This window comes from Phodopus roborovskii, unplaced genomic scaffold, assembly GCF_943737965.1.
Source record: "Phodopus roborovskii unplaced genomic scaffold, PHOROB, whole genome shotgun sequence".
Taxonomy (NCBI): Eukaryota; Metazoa; Chordata; class Mammalia; order Rodentia; family Cricetidae; genus Phodopus; species Phodopus roborovskii.
This window is the reverse complement of record NW_026126447.1, coordinates 17,251,504-17,274,764: the sequence shown is the minus strand read 5'-3', so window position 1 is coordinate 17,274,764 and position 23,261 is coordinate 17,251,504. Positions and strand designations below refer to the sequence as shown.

Sequence of the window (23,261 nt, the reverse complement as noted above, 5' to 3'; positions counted from 1 at the left end):
GTACTTGGAAACAATAACATCATCAAGTTGGTATCATGTATGCCATGGTGATTCACGGGAAATGCTTAATAGGCTTCTGCCAGCCTGTCTATTGAAACCCACGGGAGAAGAAGAGGGTTGGATGTAGGCATACAGAGACCTGCTATGTGCTAGGTGCTGCAGACTGGGGGCGTTTCTGATTCTGGCATGGCTGTTTTACTTCCCTTTAGGAAAGTATCTTAAACTCCGAGTTTCAGTTTACTCATTAGTAACCACTTCTTAGGGTTACAGAGAATGGGTGAGAGGAAATATAAAGGCTTCCAGCATAGTCCTAGTACATGATTAAAATTAGCTAGTACTCAGTTAAAATTAGCTTGCTGTTTTTATGTTTATAGACTGACAAACAGTATTGCATAAGCCACATACCGTGCATGCAAATGACTGCATCCAAAAAGGGGGAAATAGTGATCAAAGTTTGACCTCTACTGGACGCCACAGAATAGGGGTAGGAAATTTTGTCATGCTCTATATGAATGAGGTGCTTTGTAACACTTGTCATCAAATTACACCCTTAGGAGAGTTTAAAATAAAACCGATCCCCAACCCTAAACTAGAGCTTTAACTTTTCCAGTTGGGTTGCTCAATTCTTTTGCAAGTTAGAAGCAGGAATCAGTTTCTAAGCAGTCAACAGATAATGAAGAAGGCACACGGGGATGCAGCCTTAAAGAAGACAGCATTCCTGCCCTCGTGGATTTTTCAAGCACGAAGTACACACATCTATTTGGATTTCCAAAAGGGCCGAGTGAGAGACGACGCTGCAGCAAGAATAACCTGGACCTGGTTGGGCAACGCACAGGGCTCTGAGTTATACTTACGCCTTTGCTTTGCAAACGCAGTGGCAGAGTTCCTGTCTTTTGAAGAGGATGCTCTCCACACAGCGACCTGGGCATGTGATGTGTCAGATGCCTCTAGGTGACCAGTGACCCGTGGCTGTCCTCCAGCTGCTTCTGCCAGACGCACTGCCGGCTGGGCGAAGTAAAAGCATTGGTTCCAGACGAAGGACCAGGTGGACCACTAGCCAGAGAGAGCGCAGCTATGACCTTGTGTTGTCAGCTCTGCGAGCTCCAGTCTGGGCGCCAGGCTCGTGCTTCTGGGGAGGCGGATACCCCAGAGGTCCTTTCACAGAGCGCTCGCTGATTCTGTTGGGTGACTCCGCCCCACGGAACCTGGTTGGTTGCTCTCTAAGGGGGCGGGGCGCCAGCCGGGCATCCGCTTCGGCACTGGGTGCGCAGTGGATCCCGCGGCGCCGAGGTTGGAGACTGCTCGGCCCGGCCGCGGGGGCGCCGTCGGGTAGCGCCTCCATCCGCGCTGGGCTGAACCCGGAGCCGAGGCGAGAGTCGGTTCTGAGTTCCCTGTGGGTGTGCGGCCGCCGCTGAGGGGAACATGGCGCTCGTGGGCAGCCGAGTGGAACTGGACGCAGATGAGGTGCGAGGACAGGCAGAAGCGGGCTGGTCCCGGCGCCGGGGGACGTGGGAGGGATGCGGGGTCCCGCGGGGTCCCGGCTGCCAGGGAGGCTGAGCAGGGCTGTCCTTCACGCCGATGAGCGTCCCGCGGGGCTGGGCAGCGCAGCCCGGAGCCCGCCCGAGCCATCCTGGACCCTCTGGGTATTTTGTGGAGCCGTTCTGGACCCGACTGTCGTCTTCTGTGGAAGTTCCGCGGGGTGTCGGCAGGGCTGCCCGGTCACCCCGGGGCCCAGGGCGGGAGGCTCACCCCGGAGGTTCAGCCGGGAGGCCGGGAAACGTCCCTTGTGGTCCAGAACCGCCGGCGGCCTCGCCCGCCTGGGCTACCGAAGTGACCCGCCGCGTCCTCGCGTGACGCCGGGGTCTGAACGCTCCCGGGCGGGGGCGCCCGACCTGTTGATTCGAGCGCTCCTTTCAGCTCTAGGCTGCTGCGGGGAGCGTGCTCTCAGAGTTGAGTGTCAGGCTCCTGCCGCCACCGCCTCCGCTGCTGCTGCCATTTTACCTGACTTGAATTTTACAAGTCGTGGCCTGAGAAAGCTTTGGTTTCAAATGATGCAATAGGTGGATCATCTGGAGGAGGCGAGTTGGGATTCTGTCTTCACTGCCAGGAGATCCTGGTAACGAATAGATTGTGCTTTAACTGTTGGCCTTAAGAACTGATCAAAAACCGAAGGACAGATCTTTATGCTACTGGCAGTTAAGAAGGTGAGCCAAAGCTTCCTTTAGAACTTGTCCAGGGCATGGATGTGTTGTGGGACCTTCTAACTACACACAAGGCAAACAGTGAGGTAACATATTTGTTACTATTTTCTTCTGTGACGACTTATTTATAGCTTTAGGCTGTAGTTTTGGTGTGACCTGTTGCCTGCCCTTTTAAATTTTATAGCCCTAGATCTTTTCTGTAATCGAGGTAATAACACCTTTACTACTTTGACTATCATTTCCTAAGAAGTTTCTATGGCTCCCTCTTGTGTGTGCATTAAATATTCATGCTCTTGGCATTGTAGGCTCTCTATAGTGAGGCCTGTCTCCAACTGCTTCCCTGTCCCTAACCAGGTAGTTTAATTGTATTGAAAATGAAGTGACAATCCAGAGCCCATGACAAAGGCCTGTAATCTCTGCTCTGAATGGCTGAGGCAGGAGAATCACAATTTCGAGGCTATCCAGGACTAAATGGTGAGTTCCAGGCCAGCCTGGATTACATCCTCATCTACTAGCATGAGTATTTTTTTCCCCAGTAAGGGAAAAACCAAGACTCAGAGTCTCTCATAACTGTGGAATGGTGTTTCTGACCCTTGCTCACTGTTGAGGGAATGCAAGCCATAAGAGTAGATGTAAACCGGGACTGTCTTGGCATGATTGAGACAAGGGACACTCAGTGTTAACTGCCAGTAACAAAACAAAACAAAACAAAAACTGAGGAAAGGAGAGGAGATAGCTGGAGAAGAAGGCTTCAGCTCATGTGGAAGTTAGGTTTCAGAGCAGCCTGGCACAAAGACTTGAATACATGCTTGTTGACCGAATGCCTGACTGCAGGAAAGATATGGCTTGATCAGGCCTGAGGTTTTGACATATGGTTGATTGGATATTAAGCTCTTATTTCATGCTAGGTATTAAGTAGTCTTAGGTGATCGACAAGGCACAAAGAGACTCTTTGTTCATGTCAAATCTACCTTTATCCCTCCCGCATGCTGTACAGGTATATTGGCATAAATTTACTGAGTATTCAGTCTGTGCTTAAATTTGGTACTTTAGAAGGAGAAGGTTCAGTTGTGGTTGTCTAGGTCTTTGCATGGGTGAGGAGATACGTCATGTATGGAAGAACCCAGGTAACAGTTTAGGGTGAGCAAACAGGTGTGCATGAAGGTGTTGTAGGTGGTATTCTTGAGATACGTGCAAAAAGTCCCTGACTGTAAAGAAACCACTGAGTGTACATGACTGTCCTTCCGGTTCACCAGGTGTGTAGAGCAGAAATAGCTTATCCAAGGGTCCATATCCTGAGAACACTTTCCTCTGATGCTCTTGGGAAATAAAAGGACAAAGCAGCGTGGCAGAGACAGCAGTAAGCACTTTGTCTCACTTCCGTGTGTGCATTTGGGGATTGATTTGCCTATGACCATTTATTCATTGAAGTGACAAACATCTGATTATCTTAGGTGTCAATGATTGGAGAAACAGCAGTGCATAAGACAGAAGGGGCCTTGTCCATGACCGATGACCTTGACTGACAAGTCACTCAGCCTCTCAGGGCTCATTCAGTGTCCTGGTACTGAGATGTTAGGGCTTTGGGTATCTAAATGTCTAGTGTTCATTGTGTGTGTGTGTGTGTGTGTGTGTGCGCCTTTCCTTTTTGAGGTCATGGCTAAACTAAGGGAGCCCTGTTTCTTCCTAAGTAGCCAAGGAAAAGATAGTGGTGGGGAAACTCTTAGAGTATCCCTTCAGGGTTTTTTTTTTTTTTTTTTTTTAAACTGATTCCCTCCTTCAAGACTGAGTTTCTTTGTGTAACAGCTCTGGCTGTCTTGGAACTCACTGTGTAGACCAGGCTGGCCTTGAACTCAGAGAGATCCACCTGCCTCTGCCTCCCAACTTCTTCGATTAAAGGCAAGTCACTGCTTGACTTGAAAACTGATTTTTAAAATGACTTTTTGGATTCTAAAAAGAGAAGTGCAGTTATATTTCTATTATTACACACTTAATGGAAATGAACAATCTGTATATATGTATATATATATATATATAAATTTGGTAAATTGCATTTCAAATTAAAAGCTATTTGGTAAATATAGTTATTAGGTTATTAATAGCTTTAGATTTTAGATTTAATGTTTAGAGTTTTAATTCGTCATTCTGAGCCCATTATTGAGTAAGAAAATTAAGCCGTACATACTTTCTTACAGAATATATACAGAGCATTTTATTAAAATTTTATGGAAAGGTATAACTAGGAAGGCATCTAAAAAGATTACTTAGGGAAATGATAACAACAACAACAACAAAAAAGAGTTTGGAAACACTGAGTCATGTTGAGGAAATGGCTTATGGAAGGTGTTCATGGCCTGTTCCTAATGTGTATGGTTTCACTATGTACCTCAGGTTAGTCTTAACTTCTTAGATCTTATCGATCCCCTTGTTTCAGCCTCCTAAGTTGCTGGAACAACGGCTATGTGCTTCCAGCCTGGCTTCATGGCCCTTAACCCCAGGAATTTTAAAGATTTGATTGTGATCTAGAAAACCCTCTCTTGGAGGTTTAGAAGTTTCGTTTTTGTTTTTTAAAGATGAAGTCTTGCTATGTAGTCTAGCTGACCTGGAACTTGACCTTATAGACGAGGCTGGCCTCAAACTCCCACATACTGCCTCTGCCCTCCAAGTACTGGGGTGACAGGCTTGTATCCCTGTCTGTGCTCAGCCGATTTAGTAAAACTGGTTACCCCATTTTCTCTGAATAATACTGGAAATGCACACTTGAAGGAGGTAGTTACTGGTCCTAGAAGAGCACGTGGTATAGTAAATGATGGTTAGTTACCCCAGTAACCAGTCTGCCTGTGGGTCAGGGTGGGATTCTGGTAGAAGGAGTCCATATCATAGGCTCCAGAGCAAGTGTATGTCGTAAGACTGGGGTGCATTCAGTACTTACAGCAGCAGAACAGATGTGAGCAAGGAGTGCTGGCCACCGTAGCCTGGGCACTGGTTTACGGTTAAAGAAGAGGTATATTGGGGCTGATTAGGACCCTGGTGGGAGTTGGTGTGGACTGGATTGGAAGTATCCCATGTGAGGCAGTATCTGCAATGTCACACTAAGGGCCTGGGTTCTGTCTCCTAAATAATGGATACCCCCAAGTGTTTTAGTCAGGCGAGTATTGTTAGCTCCACATTTCCTTGCAGCAGGCCAAGGGGTCCCTTAGTTTTTATGAGACCTTAAATCGGGCAAACTTAGGATTCTTGGCTTTCATCTAGAAAAGGATTTCAGGATGAACCAGTATGCCACAGAGATGGGTTTATTAAAGGTAGAAAAATGTCCAGGGAAGGACAGCATGGGTATGGTATGGCTTTTTAGAGAGTAGTTGAAGCAGTTGATTAATTAAGAGAAAGAGCTGCTCAAACTACTTCTCAAGAGATTGCCAAGAAGCCTCTCCTGTTTTTATAAAGGAGATTATGGGGTATCTCTGGAAATGCCTTGGATGGAATTGTAATCTGGTAAGGTAAACCCAGGAGCCACTAGGGTTTCACCAGGGGTTTGGCACATGCCCTTTCTTTTCTTTTTATGAGACGAGGTCTCACTATGTAGTCTTGGCTAGCTTGGAACTTGCTGCGTAGACCAACTCATAGAAATTCACCTACCTCTGCCTTTTGCCTTCTGAGCTCTGGAACTAATAACACATGCCACCATGTCTGGCAACACACTTTTAAAAGTAGTATTATAATAAATAGAGTTGCTGGTGAGATTTCTAGAAAATGGCAAGTGTACGACTGTGGAAGGAGAAGGGCCTGAAACAAATGCTAAGTGAAGAGCTATTGGCTCTCAGCCAGTGACAGGCTTCAACCATATTTTCCATGGCTCCATTCTGCAGCCTCAGGAAAAGTTCAGTTGTGGGGTTGGCGGCAGGAGGAGCAGGAGACTGTTTCACGAGTTCACATGGGTTGGGATGAGGCCCCAAGTAGAACAGAGGTGTGGGGAGGAGAGGCTGGGTTGCAGGGCCTGATTAGGGAGAGCAGGGAGGAGGACTTGGCTCAGGGCTGAGGTGTTGGAGGAGCATGCAGTGGTAGTAATTCTGGTTCCTGTGCAAGCTCAGGTTGGGAGGAGGTGGTGGAATGTTAGTAGGAGAAGGATTCATTCCCATATCTATGGGATGGGTGCATAAGCAGGGAAGGGCAAGCATATTGGGGGATTCTGGGCTTATGATAAGGTTGTTTGTAAACTGTAATGCAGGTGAGTAGAAGGAAAATGGCATCAGTTACCCTCAGTGCAGCTCAGGTTAACAAGCCGCCCGTTGGTGAGATGCTGGGTGTTGAATGTCTTTTGGGATCCTAGCTAGACTTGGAGAGCTAACTTCCTCAGCAGAGCTTTCCCAGGTGTTCCCCGCCCTGCCTCTCTGCAGACTTGGGTACCCGCTCTCCTCCTTTCAAGTTGGTAGCACAGTTGTGTTTCTGTGGGCGGATGCCAGTTCTTCCAGGTGCCCTTTGCCCTCAGTTCTCTGCTTGTGGGGCTGTTGCTAATGGTCTACTGCAGGAGTCCGATACTGTGGAATCCGGTGAGACTCCTGGTTATGGACAGTTCCTGTCCCTCTGGGGCCCGGATGTCAGTCTTGAGTGGAGTCCCCCAGAGTCACTTCCTGTTCACTGGCACACTTCTGAGGCTTAGGCAGGAAGGAGCAGGGGGGAAAGTATATTATCCCCCCCCCACACCTCCCACCATCAACTTCTTTTCCATCCCTGGGCCCAGTGAGTCTGGGCTCCCTCCTAATGCACTGGATCTGTGTCCTATGGTGGTCAGACAGCCATGTTGGTGATGTCATCACACCTCTCTGGAGGGACTCTTTCTTGTGGTCTATGGACAAATTCTTGGCCTGGATGGTATTATGCTGACACTTGTGGGGGCCTACATATTTAAAAACATTTTAGTAAATGATACATTGTATGTGTTAGTTGGGTCTTAGGATCTGTCTTGGGTGGGAAGTGAAAGCTCCTTCTCTCTTGGTGGCTCTGGAGGGGGTCGGTATGGGTGTGCTGAGAACCACAGGGGAGGGTCCCCAGCAGGCACTGGGGACACAGTTGAGGGTACCTCTCCTGGAGAAGGCTGGCGTTCTCATTTACAGGATGAATGGAGGTTACCTGGAGGCAGGATTTGGTGTGAAAGAGTTCAGTCTGGATGGTCAGCAGGGTGTGTCCTGCCCCCCCCCCCAGAGGGAAGGGCAGTTAGGTTAGACTTGGGATCCAGACTGAGACGCTGTAGAATGGCAGTGACTTAGAGCCCACCCCTTAATCACAGAGGCCTTGATTCTTAATGGGCAGCAAACAGTGTGAAATGCATGTGTCTGTAAATTCTTTCCAGTTTTGACATCTGAGAAGGGATTTCAGTAGCCAGTATGGGAGCTGAGAGGTGAGGGAAGCTGTAGGCAGCATGGCTGTGGCGTGGCAGAGGGTACCAGAGAACCAAGAACTGAGTTTAAGGCTGAGACTGTGTTTGGCCAGCTTCTGATAGGCCTTGAACTAGTTTAGCAGAGGTGTTGTGGTTTTTTTCCCCTACTTTCCCCTCCCCCCCAAGTGATTCTTCCTGTATCTGAGGATTGTTTTTTCTTTTTACTTTTTGTGGTGGGAGGGGTACATGGGGCTTCTTTCTTTCTTTCTTTCTTTCTTTCTTTCTTTCTTTCTTTCTTTCTTTCTTTCTTTCTTTCTTTCTTTCCAAGACAGGGCTTCTCTGTGTAGTCCTGGCTGCCCTGGAACTTGCTCTATAGACCAGGCTGGGTTTGAACTTGGAGATTTGCTTTGAATGCTGGGATTAAAGGCATGTACCACCACCTGGCTATATGGGGGCTTTTAAAGTTTGTTTTGAGTCAGTACTCCTGTAGATATAGTCAGCCATCCCCAGCATTATTACAGTATGTGTTTTCCTGTACAACACATTGCCTGAAGACTACGAAATCCCCAGATAATGAGCAGTGGTGGCGTAGCTTACACATGTGAGAAACAGCAAGCTAGCCTTGCAGCGGTACCGTGTGCAGTCTCGTGGGTTCATCCTGAGAGAATGCAAGTTCAGTAATGTACTCAAGGGCTGACACAGGGAGTGAGGCCCAGAGCCCCGCTGTTGCTCCAGGCCCTCAGAAGCCAGCACTGCTCACACAGAGGCCAGCACAGTGCAGTCAGTGAGAGCCTGGTGGACTGCTGTCACCAAGTGGCCCATGGGCTTTTAGGAGAGGGCTCTGAAATCAGGCCTCGCTGTCTTCCTCCAGGCCTCTCATTCTTTCCTATTCCACCCCTCTTTGCCTGTGATGTGAGAATCTAGGGGCAGTTTCCTGGATGCTCAGTGGCTTGAGACAGAGTGGGAGGAAAGGAGAAACCTTGTCTGGCCCTGCTGCCGCTGCCGCTGGGACTCATGCTGGCCCTGTCCCAGAGTCTGAGAGTCAGGGGATGTAACACAGTCTGTGTAATTCCTCAGAATTACTGCTGGGTCCTTGCTCACTCAGGCAAGTGCTGTCCTGGTCCTAGGAAATGGGGTTGAGAAGGGGAAAGTGAAAGTAAAGGTACAGGCAGTCGTTGCTTCCTGTTTGAAAAACTAAAACCCTGAAGGGACAGCACAAGAGAGTGGAGACGTCCTCAATGGCAAAAGAGTTCTTGCCCACACAGTTGCATGCATCTGTAGTCCCAGCTACTCCATAGACCGAGGCAGGAGAATCACTCCTGCCCTGGAGCCTCTGTGCATCTTAGAAACTGAAAGGAAGCCATTGGCACAAGGCCACACAGCTACTGGAGGCAGAGAAGGTTAACTCTAAATTCAGTGCCCTTTCTGCTAGGCCAGGGGCCTGAGAACTCTCGTGGAAGGCCTAACACAGGCGTGCCCTCTGTCACCTATTTTTGTAAGTTAAATTTTATGGGAATGCCACCTTGGCTATTTGTTTAGCTTCTGCCTGGGGTTACACTTGAGCACCCGGGTCAAAAGTCATATGGCAGATACTACCTAAGTACTCCTAGGTCCTTTCAGTTTGCTGGCCCTTTTACTGGGTGATTTCTAGGGATATAGTGTCTCTGATTAAGTTTGCTTACTTCCTTATTAGACTTCAGAACCCAGGAAATACTAGTCTGTTTGACATGTCCTGTCAAGGGGTGTGTGCACATCTAGAGTAGGGTGGGAATGGGTTTGAATCCCTGCTTCTTGTACAGCATAGGGTAAGGTACGTAATCTCTCGGTTTCTTCATTTTAAGGAGAAATGGTTCATCCCGCCTCATAGCTGAGAAGGTGTAAGATCTAAGCGTCACTGTGGGGCTGCTCATCAGTGCTGGCTCCTGGCATTGTCATCAAGAACAGCTGTTAGGCATTGTTCTCCCAGACCCTGTATGAGCGGGTCTGTATACCCCACTGGGGGTTCCCTTGGGACAATGTAGTTTCCTATTAGGTTAATACTCAGGACTCCAGCTATGTAGATTGTACTGATCCTTAGCTCTTCTACGGGAGAAGAGTGAACTCAAAGGGCCATCTGTTCCAGCTCTGTCTACCGCTGAACAGTGTTAGCACTTGTCAGCAGGCGAAGTGCAATGCCAGTCATCTGGGAGAGGCATCTACTCTTCCACTGACACACAGGTAGAAGGTGGTATAACCTCTGGTTTCTCTGAGTATTGTGTTGTGTTCTTACAGGTTTCATGCAGCACCTTTGAAAGGGACAATGATTTAGGAAAGGCATGTTTGTGTGGTTACTCTTTCCACTGTTATTGAGATGGTAATCAACCCCTGGAGAGCAGAGACTCAATTCTGACTATTCTAGAGAGTCTGAGATTCAAGATTGGGATGCCACATCTGCTGAGGACCTTCTTGCTGCATCATAACTGTTAGTATCCAGGCATCTGTACTGGCCTGCCCTTGGGGTCCTGATGGGATGTGTCCTCAGCTGCAACCACTAAGAGCACCTCCTGTGCACATTCACTATGTTCTCCTTTAAAAGGTGGGCCTTGCCCACCTCCCCTCTCTTTATTTTTTCTTTCTCTCCCTATTTCTTTGTCTCTTCCCTCCCCTGCATCTCTCTTCTCTTCTGCTTCCCTCATTCCCAGAGGCCAGTCCCCCTCCCTACTCCTTTACCCCCTTTCCCCTACATAAAAGAAAACAAAACAAAACAACAATGACAACAAAAAGCCTTCCATGTGAGCTCTGCCACATGGCACCTTTCTCTTGTGCAAAGCTTTTTAAATTAGAACTAACATGACCGATGGATCATGTAGGGAAAGAGCATATTGGGGAGAGAAAGAGCGAACTCATGTGGGCCAGTAACCCACTTCCCCATGGTTTTTAAAAATAGTGCATGGATTGAACTCAGGGCCTCATGTGAACAAGGCAAGCATTCTGCCAACTAAGCCATATCCTTAGACCAATAGCCCACACTTATAATTACTAACTCACTACTGCCAATAAGCAACCCTTTTCCACAGTAACTGATATTAACCCATTCATGAGGATTTTGTTCTTAGTGTTCCATTGCTGGAAAGAGACACCATGACCAAGGTGACTTATAAAAGGAAGCATTTAATTGGAGGCTTGCTTATAGGTTTAGAGGGTTAATCTATGATCATCATGGTGGGAAGTAGACAGGCATGGTACTGGAGCAGTAGTGGGGAGGCTTCCACCCTAATCCGTAGGCAGCAGGGAGAGAGATGGGGGAGGGGGAGAGAGAAAGAGAGCACTATGTGGGTGCTGGGAATCAAACCTGGGTCCTCTCCAAGAGCAACAAGTTCTCTTATCTGCTGAACCATCTCTCTAGCCCCTTCATCTTTTATAAATAATGAAGTCAGGTGTATGCCAAAGAGTTGCCTTTAAATAGGTTTGTTATGATTTATTATCAGTCAAGGTTTGATTTGTATTCCTATTTTATATACCTGTATAACTGGTGTTACATAAAAATTTCTTGGGCAAAAAGGAGTTGTCAGTAAACAAAATTTAGGAAGCCCTCCCATTTGAAAGTGCACAAGCCCAGTCCATGTGAGAAGTAGGGTGTGTTTATCACACAGCAGTAGTTAGATGTGGACATTTTAAGGTTGAAAAGACCCTTGTTCATGTACTGAAGACTACAAAGCCTTTGCTTTCAACTGAGGCCGCTGGAGACTGTCATCTTTTTCTAATTTTCTGAAGCCAACAGATGGCTTTAAAATAGCACCACATACCCAAAGGGAGCCTGGCATCAGCCTCCATCCTCCCTTTCTACCCGTTTGCCCTTTCTCTGCCACCAGCCACTGCTGTGGAGTTGTAGCATGGATGCATTCTGCTTTTCTTTGCTATCACTTTGGCCACCTCCTCAGTTCTATTCTGTGGCCTTACATGACTCTATCCTTGGGCAACGGCCATTCTCTTGTCTTTTCCTCTTCTTTGCCCTTTGTGACCTGTTTTCCGCTCTGTGTCTTCCCTATGTTTTTCAGACATTGATTGCACACTTCTTCCCAGTATACAGATGTTCAGTGGCTGTCCATAGTAATTAGAAGAAAGCCATGCTTGAAACCAGAATAATCCTGCTTTTTGTCTTCTCCCTCCACCTGTCTCCTGAGCGTTGCTCTGCCTCTTCTCCTCTCGACATCCCAGGTCCCATTTAGTTTCTTGGATGTGGCAAGCTATTTCCTACCATACTGCTCTTGTGTGAGGCTTCCTGGCCTAGCTGACTAAGCCATGAACAATTCCTGAACTTCCCATCCTCACCACAGAGGTCAGATTTCCAAAGAAGCTGTGCTGGCTAGTTTTATGTAAACGTGACACAAGCTAGAGTCATCAGAGAGGAGGGAGCCCCAATTGAGGAAATGTTTCCGTAAGATTGGACTGTAGACAAGGCTGTAGGGAATCTTCCTAATTAGTGATTGAAGGCCCACTTCTTTGTGGCTCAGGCCACCCTTGGCCTAGCCATCCTGGGTTCTATGAGAAAGCAAGCAGAGTAAGCAAGCCCTGGGGAGTATGCCAGTAAGCGGCACCCCTCGATGGCCTCTGCAACAGCTCCTGCCCTGCTTGAGTTCCTGTCCTGGCTTCCTTCAATGATGGAAGTGTAATATAGAAGTGTAATTGCCTTTTGGTTGTGGTGTTTCATCACAGCAGTGATGGCCCTAACTAAGGCAGAGGCTTGGCTTGATTCCTATCTTCATATCAGCTGGGGCTTTTCTGCATAGTGTTTTTGTTTTCTCTTAGCTATGACTATTATCTTCATAATCTGGTTTGTTTAAATCCTTTTTGTTATCTGTCTCTTCTATCTAATTTTCATTGCAGGAACCAGCAGTTGCTATAGGCAGTTAAAGGAGGAAATGAGGTACTTGGAAGCACTACTAGAGTGTTTGATCCAGGCTCCTGTCCATGAGTCACCCCAGTCCTATCTAGAAATGATCCACTTAGGGAAGACCCTGGTGCTCTAGGCTTAGATTTTTTTGGGGGCTATGTTTGTTAGCTTTCCATTTACTGTGACAAGATTCCTGCAATAAACTATTAAAGGAGGAAATGTTTATTTTGGTTTCAGTCCATGGTCAGCTGACTCCATTGCTTTTGGGCCCAAGGCAAGACAGAACATTCTAGTGGGGAGATGTGGTGGAGCTGAGCTGCTGATCTGGGGGTGACCAGGAACCTGTGGGGCAGGCGGGTTCCAGTATCCCACAAGGTGATGCTCTCTATGATGTGACTTGACTCCCAAGTCTCCACATCTTCCAGGCTCCACCACAGCCCAAGTAGCACTTTATATTAGCAGCACTGTCAGCGAGGACTGAGTCTTCAACCTATGAATCTCTGCAGACATTTAAGACAAAGACCTTGACTGGAGTGTCTTCATGGCACTCTGCAGTGAGCTAGAGTACATGGCCAGACACTGCTGTTGACAGCCTGTTCTCACCTCTGCTGGACAGCAGGGAAAGCCAGAAAGAGGAGGAAGGTGGGCCCCGTCCTCTAGATGGCCAGTATATTCTGTCAGAAGGAACCTTCCTCCAGTACCCACCTCCAGAGTCTGGAATTACAGGTGTGTGCCACCTGCCCAGTATGTACAGGTGTATTTTAGCAGGTGGAACTTAATCCATACCTAGGCATTTAGAGGAGTTGAGAGATTGATTTAGAGTTTGTGATGAAGTCAACTTCAGACAGCAGCAAACCAAACACACTCTCAAAGTCCATTGGGAATGTATCTTGGTGTGTCAGATATGAGAGTCAGTGGCTATATACCTCAATGTAAATTAGACAATTGGGAAAATAATCTAAAGTTCAGATATACCTCAGATTCACAGGTTAAGAATTCTGACATAGGAATTCTTATGACAAGCAAGAACTAAGTATTAGACTTTTCTAAAGAGGGAAGATTGTGAGAATTTATAAGTTATCTGGGTTGTGTTGTAGAGCATTGAAAACAGTAGGGATCTTTGAGTCCACGCTGATGGGAGATAAACACATAGCTGGCTATGAAACAAGAAGGTTGGCTGTGGTAGAATACCATGGGGATTGGACATGGGCTAGATGGGATGCAGTGTTCAGGGTTAGATTGCTGCAGGAGTCTGGTGTGGTGGCTGGTGAAATTTCTTACTTTTAATCCCAGCAATACAGAGGCCATGTCAGGGTGGTACTGTCCTCGGTGCTGAGTTCAGGGGGCCATTTGGGTGAGGAGTAAGGTAGTCTAGTCTGTGAGTTTACATGCTCTTCTTCCAGGAAACTTTTTTTTTTTTTTTTTTTTTTACTTTAATCAATCAATTAATTAAGTCATTGTGTGTATATGTGTGGGGGGTCAGAGGACAGCTTGCATGAAGGAGTCATTTCTGTTCTTTAATATATAGATTCCAGGATTGAACTCAGATCTGAGGGTGTGATGGCAAGCGCTTATCTGTTGCCCTGTCTTGATGGCCCTCACCATCAACTTCATAGTAATTGCCAAACAAAAGCAGTCACAGTGTAGTGGGGAAATTAGTGATTAAAGTTAACACTGCTGGAGGAGCAGGCATTCCAGATAAAATGCCCTGAGAAGGTGTGGAACCCTTGTATAGTGGGTTAATACCTTATTCTACTCACAGAGATCTGTCAAAACTTCAGTGATGGAGGCTGTAAAGAAAAGAGGAGAGAAGAAAGAAAAAGAAATTGTCAGTGTTCTAAAAGAGAAGTATAAAACTTCCAGATTAATGGAGGCAGGAGAGATATGACGGCTGAGTGCACTAGCTGACTCTAGCCTGGAGCCTGTACTGCAGGAATAAAAATTGCTGTGAAGGTGCCATGGGGTCATCCGTCACATGATGACCTGTGCAGTGGTATGAAGTGGTCTAATTCATAGAACCCAGCTGTGTAAGAGATAAATATGTAATCGGGCTTTTTTGGGGGGGGCTGCCAGCTCCCAAATAACGACATGGAGACTTATGAAAGCTTGGCCTGTAGTTTAGGCTTGTTCCTAACAAGGTCTTCTTATAATTTAAATTAACTCATATTTTTTTATTAATCTACATTCTCCCAGTCTGTGGGTTCAAATCTTCCAAGTCTGGCTGGCTTCTCTACCTCACTTCCTCCCAGAGTCCTCTCTGTGCTTGGAAGTCCTGCCTATACCTCCTGCCTAGCTATTGGCCATTCAGGTCTTTATTAAACCAATCACAGCAATATATCTTCACACAGTGTACAAATATCCCACAATATAAACACATGTTGCAGGATATAAACCACACTTGCCTGTTAGTACATCAACCTTATCCCCAGATGTTTCAGAAGAATCGATTATGTGGATAGATAGACAGGAAGCAGGGAGAAGGAGGTGGGGAGAGAAGGAAGAGCGGGTTATGAAACCAGCGTGGCATAGTGTCAAAGATAGGTGAACCTGGGTAAGTGGTACACAGGTGTTCCTTGGGTTAGTAGCCTGGTGACTAAGTGTGTAAGTTTGCAGTTCTTTCCCAACAGTGTTTTGTTTTGTTTTTTAAAGTTGCCAGAGTGAAAAGGAACAGGGTGTATGGTAGTGTCCTCTGACATTACTCTGCTCTGCTTTCTCCTGGCGTTCTGGATCTGCTTCTTAAGGAACAGTCTCCCCCCCCCCCTTTTTTTAAATTTATTTTATATAACAAAGTCCAATTAAATGAAAACAGGCATTTATACACAATATTTGGGAATTTGGGCGTTGTTCTTTCCAAACTACTTCCTGCTGGTAAGGGGCGCTGTCATGGGGGAATTCGAAGAAGATTCAGAAATCCTGGCTGTAACAGTCTCCCTTTTTATGGTGTTATTGCTCATGCTCTATGGAAAGACACACAGGCATTCTTGGTAAAAAGTGTTAAATCATTCAGAAGCTAGCACGATCTTCCTTTTTACCATTCTTTCCCCCTACCTTAAAAGGAACCTATGTGTCTTCTATTACTTATTACTGATTAGTATAATCACAGGGTGCCTTATTAATATAAATGGGATGCTGTGCATCTCTTCTAGGACTGTGATTTTTCACTTAATATGTCTTAGGAGTAGATTCACTCTTATTTTTTATGTAATGACTGAAGAGAATTGAGTGATATAATCACACCATAGTTTTTCTATGGATGATCACATGATTAGTTTTTTTCCCCAAGACTGTATGTTAACAGATAGATCCTTGTGCATGAGTATTTTTATTAATTTACTTTATTTATTGCATGTGTTCACATATGCATGTACATGTGGGCACCTGCATGCCATGGCATGAGTATGGAGGTCAGAGAACAGATTACAGGAGGTTACATGTGGGTCCTGGGAATTGAACTCCAGTCATCAGTCTTGGCAGCAATCATCTTTACCCAGCAAGCCATATTTTAATAGTGTGAAACTGAAGAAACAGCATTGTAGTGTGAACTCTGTTCCTTTTAATTAAGAAAACACTCCCATTAGTTTCAAAATCAGATAGTTTAAAACACTAAGTCTTGGTTCTACTTGCTGTTGATCTCTTGAATAAAATTATCTCCTCCTCATAGTAGGCCCTTAGCTGTTCTATAAATTGTGGGTAGGTAAGGTATTGGCTAGCACTGGAAGGCAGGGGTTTGATATAACAAGTGATTTGCAAGGTTAATTTTACAACCATAAAAATACTAGCCAAGTAGTATCAATGAACATGAAATAATTTGCTCATCTATGCTAAATAAATTCAGCATATATGATTGTAAAAGACTTTTGCAAATGAACTTTGTTGTATTTTGTGCACTGTAGTATGCATCTTTTAGAATACCTTTTGTATGCTTTAGACATTTCATACATGTGAATAATGGATCTTGATCATATCCCCTCCTAAATGTAGTGCACATTTTATGTCTATACATACTCATTCCCCTGTGGATTTCCTCTGTTGTGGCAATTTAGAGGTTTTGTTTTCTGAGGTAGTTTTAATTATGAGGGTTATTTGGTGTGTGTGTGTGTGTGTGTGTGTGTGTGTGTGTGTGTGTGTGTGTGTGTGTGTTTGTTTTTTGAGAAGGGGGTTTCTCTTTGTAGCCCTGGCTGTCCTGGAACTTGCTCTGTACAACAGGCTGCCCTTGAACTCACAGTGGTCAGCCAGTCTCTGCCGTTGAAGTGCTGGGATTAAAGGCACCTCCCTGTGGTGTGAGGGATTAAAAGTTCTGACTTTAGAACTTAAGCTGCAACATCTCCTTATAAAGTTAACTTTCATTTTAAAAAACATGTCAATCTGTGGGCAGTGGACGCTAAAGCCACACTATCCCAATCTTTTCATGAGGATGAGCGACATCTGGTGGTTGCTTTATAATTGCATCACTTCCCTGGGTTTGTTGAACATTCCAAAGAAACCTTGTGTGAACTGTTTCCTCTGCTTGGTAGCCGCACCAGCCAGCCGTGGAGGATCAGGTTGGTAGGTTGGTGGTGATGACAGTTGCACACTCTCAGAAGTGCAGTAATCCATTTGGGTGCCCCACGATAGCCAGTCTTCCCCGAGGTTTGTTTGCATGTGTGATGGACAGATGACCGAACTGAGGAGTTGGTTTTAATGTAATTCAAAGACTTTATGATTTTGGCCTCTCTGCTTTACTCTTGAGACAGGATCCCAAAACTTTGTGTGTGTTGGCCAAGGTCACACTGTTCCTATGGGCGCTGAGGTCCTGTGAGACCAAGCCCACGAGTTATGCGTCTCATGCTAGGAAGTCAACCATATGAGAATGGAATGCAGGTGAAAGGTTCTGAGGTGAAGGCATTTAAGGAAGGAAAAGAGTTGGTGGTTGCTACAAATATATCCTCATCTGATTTGTTTTCTCCTTTGCTGGAGAGGCTCAGAATGCTGGGATTGAAAAAGAGTTAAGGATGGTGAGGGCTTCTAGCTCTGTCTTCAGGAGTCAACCGAATCATTGTTTCTGAGGGTGAATGTCCCCTGCAGCTGTTTTGAGTCAGGCCTATTGTATGTATATACGTATGTATGGTGTCACTAAACCCCTTAAGGAGCTGCTGGGAAGGGGTTGAGATTCCTGTCATATAGCATAGGACTAAGAGGGCTAAACTGGCTTCATGTCAAGGGTAGAATCAAGGTTGACACCCAGACAGGTCTACCTCCCAAGCTTAAGTTGTGTTTTCTGCCATCCTCTACTGGCACTGTAATTAAGTCACTAATGCATATTTACTTACAGTGATAGTGCTCAGAGACAAACCTGCCCCTTAGACATTAGAGCACATGACCCATAGACTTTCCACAGAGCCCTGTATATACTTGCAGGAGTGCTTTTTACTGGGGAGGGGGGCTTAGTAGAGGAGTGGGGTGGGAGACTCATGCCGTCATGATGTCACCCTGGTTCTCCCAGTAACTGTTCCTGTAGACATTGCGGGTGTTCCCCTGTCTCCCCAGGTTACAAATGCTGACACTGGAACGGGCAGAAAGGGTTTGCCGTGATGAAGGAAAAGGGGAAAGGAGTTGGGACAAACAGCTGACTGGAGTGTGCTTGGCTTATGCCTGACCCTCCTTTCCTAAACCGATGAACTGTGGTGTGGTGTGGGCGCACTTGACACACACCTTCCTCCATGCCACAGTCGTCAAGTGTGAGTTTCTCCGGTGTTCCCGGCGGTGACAGTTAAGACCAAGGCCCTGCTGCACGTCGTTAGCAGCACTCTCCTCCTTGGTTGGTGACGTGCCAGCACCAGGCTGATGGCGAGGCAGCACGCTTTCCTATGTGTGTGAAGAGGAAAGCACGTGTGTGTGTGTGTGTGTGTGTGTGTGTGTGTGTGTGTGTTTTAAAATGAAGATCTTCACATCGCTGTGTGAATCATGTGTAGGCTGCTTTAGTAGATAACTGAGTCATCCGAATAAAATATAACCTACCAAAATGAAGCAGTTGCTTAGTAAAAATGAACTCATTTGATCTTGTTATAGTTCCCTTGTAGCTCTCTATGTAGTCCAGGCTGGCCTGGAACTCACAGAGATCCAGTTGTCTCTGCCTCCCAGTGCTGGGATCAAAGGCGTGTGCTATAATTCCTGGCTGTGGTTCCCACATTTATAGAACATGGCCATTCCCACAAGCATGATTTAACCTATAACCCCAGATTTCTATTTTCTGATCTGTGATTTTAAAAAAATTATTATGGGGGGTGGGAGCAAGAACTGTGGCTGGAATGCAAAATAAAATAAAAAAATAAGCTTAAAGAATGGGAAAAATTATGTTATTTGTAAAAATGAAGTTTTAAGCTTCAAGAGGCTTAAGCCAAATGCTTGTATTCTCAGCACTTAGGAGGCTAAAGGGGGCAGATGCCTTGAGCGCCAGAGTTCCAGATCTGCCTGGACAACGTAGTAAAGGCTTGTCTGAAGGGAAAAGAAAGGGAGCAACAAAGAAAGAAAGAAGCATGACACAGTGGCTTTTAATCTCTGTGAGTCTGAGGCCAGCCTGATCCACACAGAGTCTTAGGGCAGCCGGGTGAGCACTTTCCTGAAAGTGACCGGAGGACAGTGTACTAGGAGGCTGCCTCAGAGGAGTGTGTGAAATTATATCCATAAATGTCCCAGGCAAACTTGGGCTTGAGGTTGGTGATGTTACTATTAAATGATTTGAATTTTGTTTTAAAAACAATGTGGTCTTTTGAGATATGGTCTTGAGTGCTGGGATTAAGAAGTCTCTGCCACCTCAATCGACTTGAAGTTTTCCTGAGTTGTGTTAACTGAAATCTCTCATTTTCTCCCCAAGTATACAAATCAGACTTAAAGACCTCCGGGTCAGAAGCTCGACGTGCTCCTTGCCTTTCTTCCGTTTAGTCTGCTCTGATTGAGAGTTAAGTTTGTAGCCTTTGAAACCTCGAGAAGGTTGTATTTTGTTCACTGCCAGAGCTAGGAGCAATTACAGGTGTGGCTTTGGAGGTGGTCTCTCGAGTACTAGCTTTTAGGGCTTTTTGATTAAGAGCTCTGTGGTTCAGGTCAGGGTCACAAAGCACTGGCTTTGATTTCTTTTCTTTTCTCTGCTTTTGAGACAGAATTTTGCTGTGTAGTCCTGGCTGGCCTGGAACTCACTTATATAATAATGTTCTTACAGTAGGTAATAGAATTTAAAATGACTCAGAAGAAAACCAGAGGACTATTTGGACAGAGCTCAAGAGGGCAAACAAACAAACAAACAACAACAACAAAAACTAGGGCAGGCAAGCTGCCGGCCTGGAGAAAGTGGGTAAGGAGAAAGTGAAGCATTTTGAGTCACAGGCCAGAGGAGCTGGCAGGCTCGTTAATGGAAGTTTGTAAGCAGCTGGATAGTTGTGTTCAGGGAGAGTGAGAGGGCCCAGGTCATCAGTCAAGTCCATTGAGGATTTTGACCCGTGTCTGGAAAGGATTTGGAAGGAGAAAGCTGTGCTTTTCTGTCAGAACTTGGGACAGCAGACGGGCTAGCAAGCTGTGGAGGTACCAGCAGCTGCATCAGGCCAGGCTTCTGGCCTGGACAGTATATATCTCATTAAGGGACAGTTGTTTACATTTTTTTAAAGGAAAGATTTATTTTTACTTATGTGTATTTCTCTCTCCTCTCTCTCTCTCTCTCCTCTCTCTCTCTCTCTGTGTGCATGTGTGTGTGCGCGCGTGGGTTCAAGGTGCCCACAGAGGCCCAAAGAGGGTGTTGGATCCCTTGGGGCTGGAGTTAGAGGTGGTTGTGAGCCTCCTGATGTTAATGCTGAGAAACAGACTCAGGTTCTAGGCAGGAGAGGCACATGCTTTTTGACAGTTGAGCATCTTTCTGGCCCCACACTTTTTTTTTTTTTTTTTTTTTTTTAGCATCTTTTAGGTGTGATGGACAGATTTCCTGAAGGATCTTTTCTTGTTCAAGTGGTTGACAGGCCCACATGGCTTAACTTTTAAAGGGAAGAGGAAGTCCCATTTCTTTGTGCTCTTTGGGTGGTGTAGAATGGCAGGGCACCATCCAGGGCTAGAGATATAACTCAGGTCCAATTCTTCTGACCAAAAAAAAAAAAAAAAAAAAAAAAAAAAAAAAAAATTACAAAACAGAGCTGATTAGAAAGCATGAAAACAAAAACAAAACAAAATAAAAAATAGCCATGCTCTACCAGTAGAACATTACCTTAGTAGGCTTCAACAAGCCACACTACCTCCACCCTTGCTTTTATATGGTATTGCAAATCTTTTTTAAAACACTAAAACAAAACAAAACAACTTTGTTGTTACTGTGTTTAGTGTGTATGAGCAGAGACAACCCGAGGGGGCATATGCCAGGATTCACTGACAGAGGACAACTTTGAGTGCATGTTTTTTTTTTTTTTTTTTTTTTTTTCTCTTGTTCCTTTTGTTGGTTCTGGAGATTGAACTCAAGTTATGAGGTTTTCGGGGTAAGCTCATTCAGGTTCCCACACCCACCACTCACCATCTGGCAGTCCCTGGTGTTCAGACCTTAAGGCAGGGAGGTGCTTCCTCCTCCTTTCACGAGGTATTTTAAATCCTAAGGAGCGCTATTGTGATATTTTCTCTTTCTTACAATTAGTTATTTGCCAAGTAAACAAGGAAGATGATTGCAGATTATAAGTATTGTGTACGAAAGAAGTCAGATGATGAGAATTACAAGTTGCTATTCTTGGTAACTTTAATTAGTGTGATCTAAGACCTAACCTTGAGGAAATGACTTTCTGAGTTCATGAGTTTCCACAAGCTTGGTCCAGCTGTCTCTGTAGATTTCTCCATCATAATCTTGACCTCCCTTGCTCATATATCCCCTCCTCCCTTTCTTCAACTGGATTCCCAGAGCTCGGTCTGGTTCTTGGTTGTGGATCTCTGCATCTGGTTCCATCAATTATTGGATGAGGGCTCTATGATGATAGTTGGGGTATTCACCAATCTGATTACAGGGGTAGGCCAGTTTGGGCATCTTCTCCACTATTGCTAGAAGTCTTAGCTGGGATCATTCTTGTAGATTCTTGGGAATTACACTGGTGCCCCCACAGGCATTTTCTTAATTAGTGATTGATGGGAAAGGGCCAGGCCCATTGTGTGGGGCCACTTTTGGGCTGGTGGTTCTGGGTTCTACAAGAACAGGCTGAGCAAGCCATGGGGAGCAAGCCAGTAAGCAGCATCCCTCCATGGCCTCTACATCAGTTCCTGCCTCCAGGTTCTTGCCCTGTTTGAGTTCCTGTCCTGACTTCCTTCAGTGATGAACGGTGATGGAAGTGTAGGCCAAATAACTCTTTCCTCTCCACGTTGCTGTGGTCACAGCAGTAGTAACTGTAACTGGGACAGAATATGTTGATGCTTTTGAGCAGGTTACTGGCATGCAGTAAAGGGTGTGTTGGTGGTGGGAAGCCTAGCCCAGCTCAGGATCAGAGGATTGGTGGGAAGGGGAGATGAAGGCCTGGAGGAAGTCATGGAGAACATGAGACGGATTCAGGCATGTCCTGTTGCCCGTGGATGTTCTACATCTGGGTGAATGAAACTGAGGGGTCAAAGAAACTGAACGGCACAATCCACACTCTTGGAACAGGTGACTTTGACTGCAGGCCGAGTGTTTTTACCTGTTTCAATTATAGTAAAAGTAGAGAGAAAGAAATGTCACTTAAACTCAGACATTTCTGGGGGTGGAATTCCACTAGGAGTTGTTATTCTGCCCTCTGCCCATCCTTTTCCTACCCCACTCCCCACACATAGTCTCATCTTTCTCCCATTCGAAATTCTTCATTCTCGAGAAACTCACTGTAGTTTTTATTCCTTTCCAGGACATCTTTGAAGATGCCTTGGAGACCATCTCTATGTAAGTAGTAGTATAATAAAAAAATGTTAGAGTGAGAAATTGTTGGTTCTTGTGTCTGAAGTATCAGTATATCATTCTCAATTTTTTGAGAGTAGTGGCCACTGTTTGGAAAAAGGTCATTGGTCTATAAGGAAGGATGTGATTACACTTAACGTTCTACCTAACATTCTCAACTGTGTTTTATTTCTTGCATTGTTAAATAAAAGAGAATGCTTTCCAGCAAATTGCTTTGCTTATTGATATGTTCCAAACATTTGTCCATATTATGTATGTGATTAGCTTTATTATAGATTGTTCCTTTTGGTTAGTATTTAACTTCAAGTTTAAGCTAAAGTGGTCTCTTTTGTGTGTGTATGTGTGGTTTTTTGTTTTTGTTTTTGAGATAGGATTTCTCTGTGTAGCTTTGACTATCCTAGAACTAACTCTGTAGCCCAGCCTAGCCTCAAATTCACAGAGATCTGCCTGCCTCTGCTGGGATTAAAGGTGTGCACCACTACTGCCTTGCTTGAGTGCTTTTTCTAATAATTTAAAATGGCTAAATAGTATTAGATCAAGTAGGAATGCTGTAGCTAGCTACCTCTCCATTGACAGACATTTAAGCTGTTACTAGTTTAAAAACTTAAAAAGTTTTATATGTGTATGATTGTTTTTGCTCAAGTGTATGTCCTTGCATCACATGTGTGATGAAGGCCAGAAGAGGACATCGGATCCTCTAGAATAGGAGTTATAGACAGTTGTGAGTGGCAGTGTAGGTGCTGGGAATTGAACCTGGGTCTTCTGCAAGAGGAACAAGTGCTCTTCATGGCTGAGCCATCTCTCTAGCTCAAAAAATGGTTTAAGTGGTGTATGTTTTCTTATATATAACTCTGTCACCTGTTTGAATTACTTGTTTATGTTTGAACCATTTGGAAACAG

At 45.4% G+C, this 23,261-nt stretch overlaps 1 protein-coding gene across 2 annotated transcripts in view; it reads left to right on the top strand.

Moving 5' to 3' along the window:
- The first annotated feature begins 1,328 nt into the window (after window positions 1–1,328).
- Ttc39b (tetratricopeptide repeat domain 39B) overlaps window positions 1,329–23,261 on the top strand; it is a 99,950-nt gene continuing 78,017 nt past the window's right edge. Inside the window, exons 1-2 of one of the 2 annotated variants that reach the window (XM_051188117.1) lie at window positions 1,329–1,464; window positions 22,312–22,346. In XM_051188117.1, the coding sequence (XP_051044074.1) occupies window positions 1,423–1,464; window positions 22,312–22,346 (77 nt within the window). In that variant the 5' untranslated portion in view covers window positions 1,329–1,422. The remainder of the gene's footprint in view (window positions 1,465–22,311; window positions 22,347–23,261) is intronic. The other variant, XM_051188118.1, reaches the window with a different exon arrangement.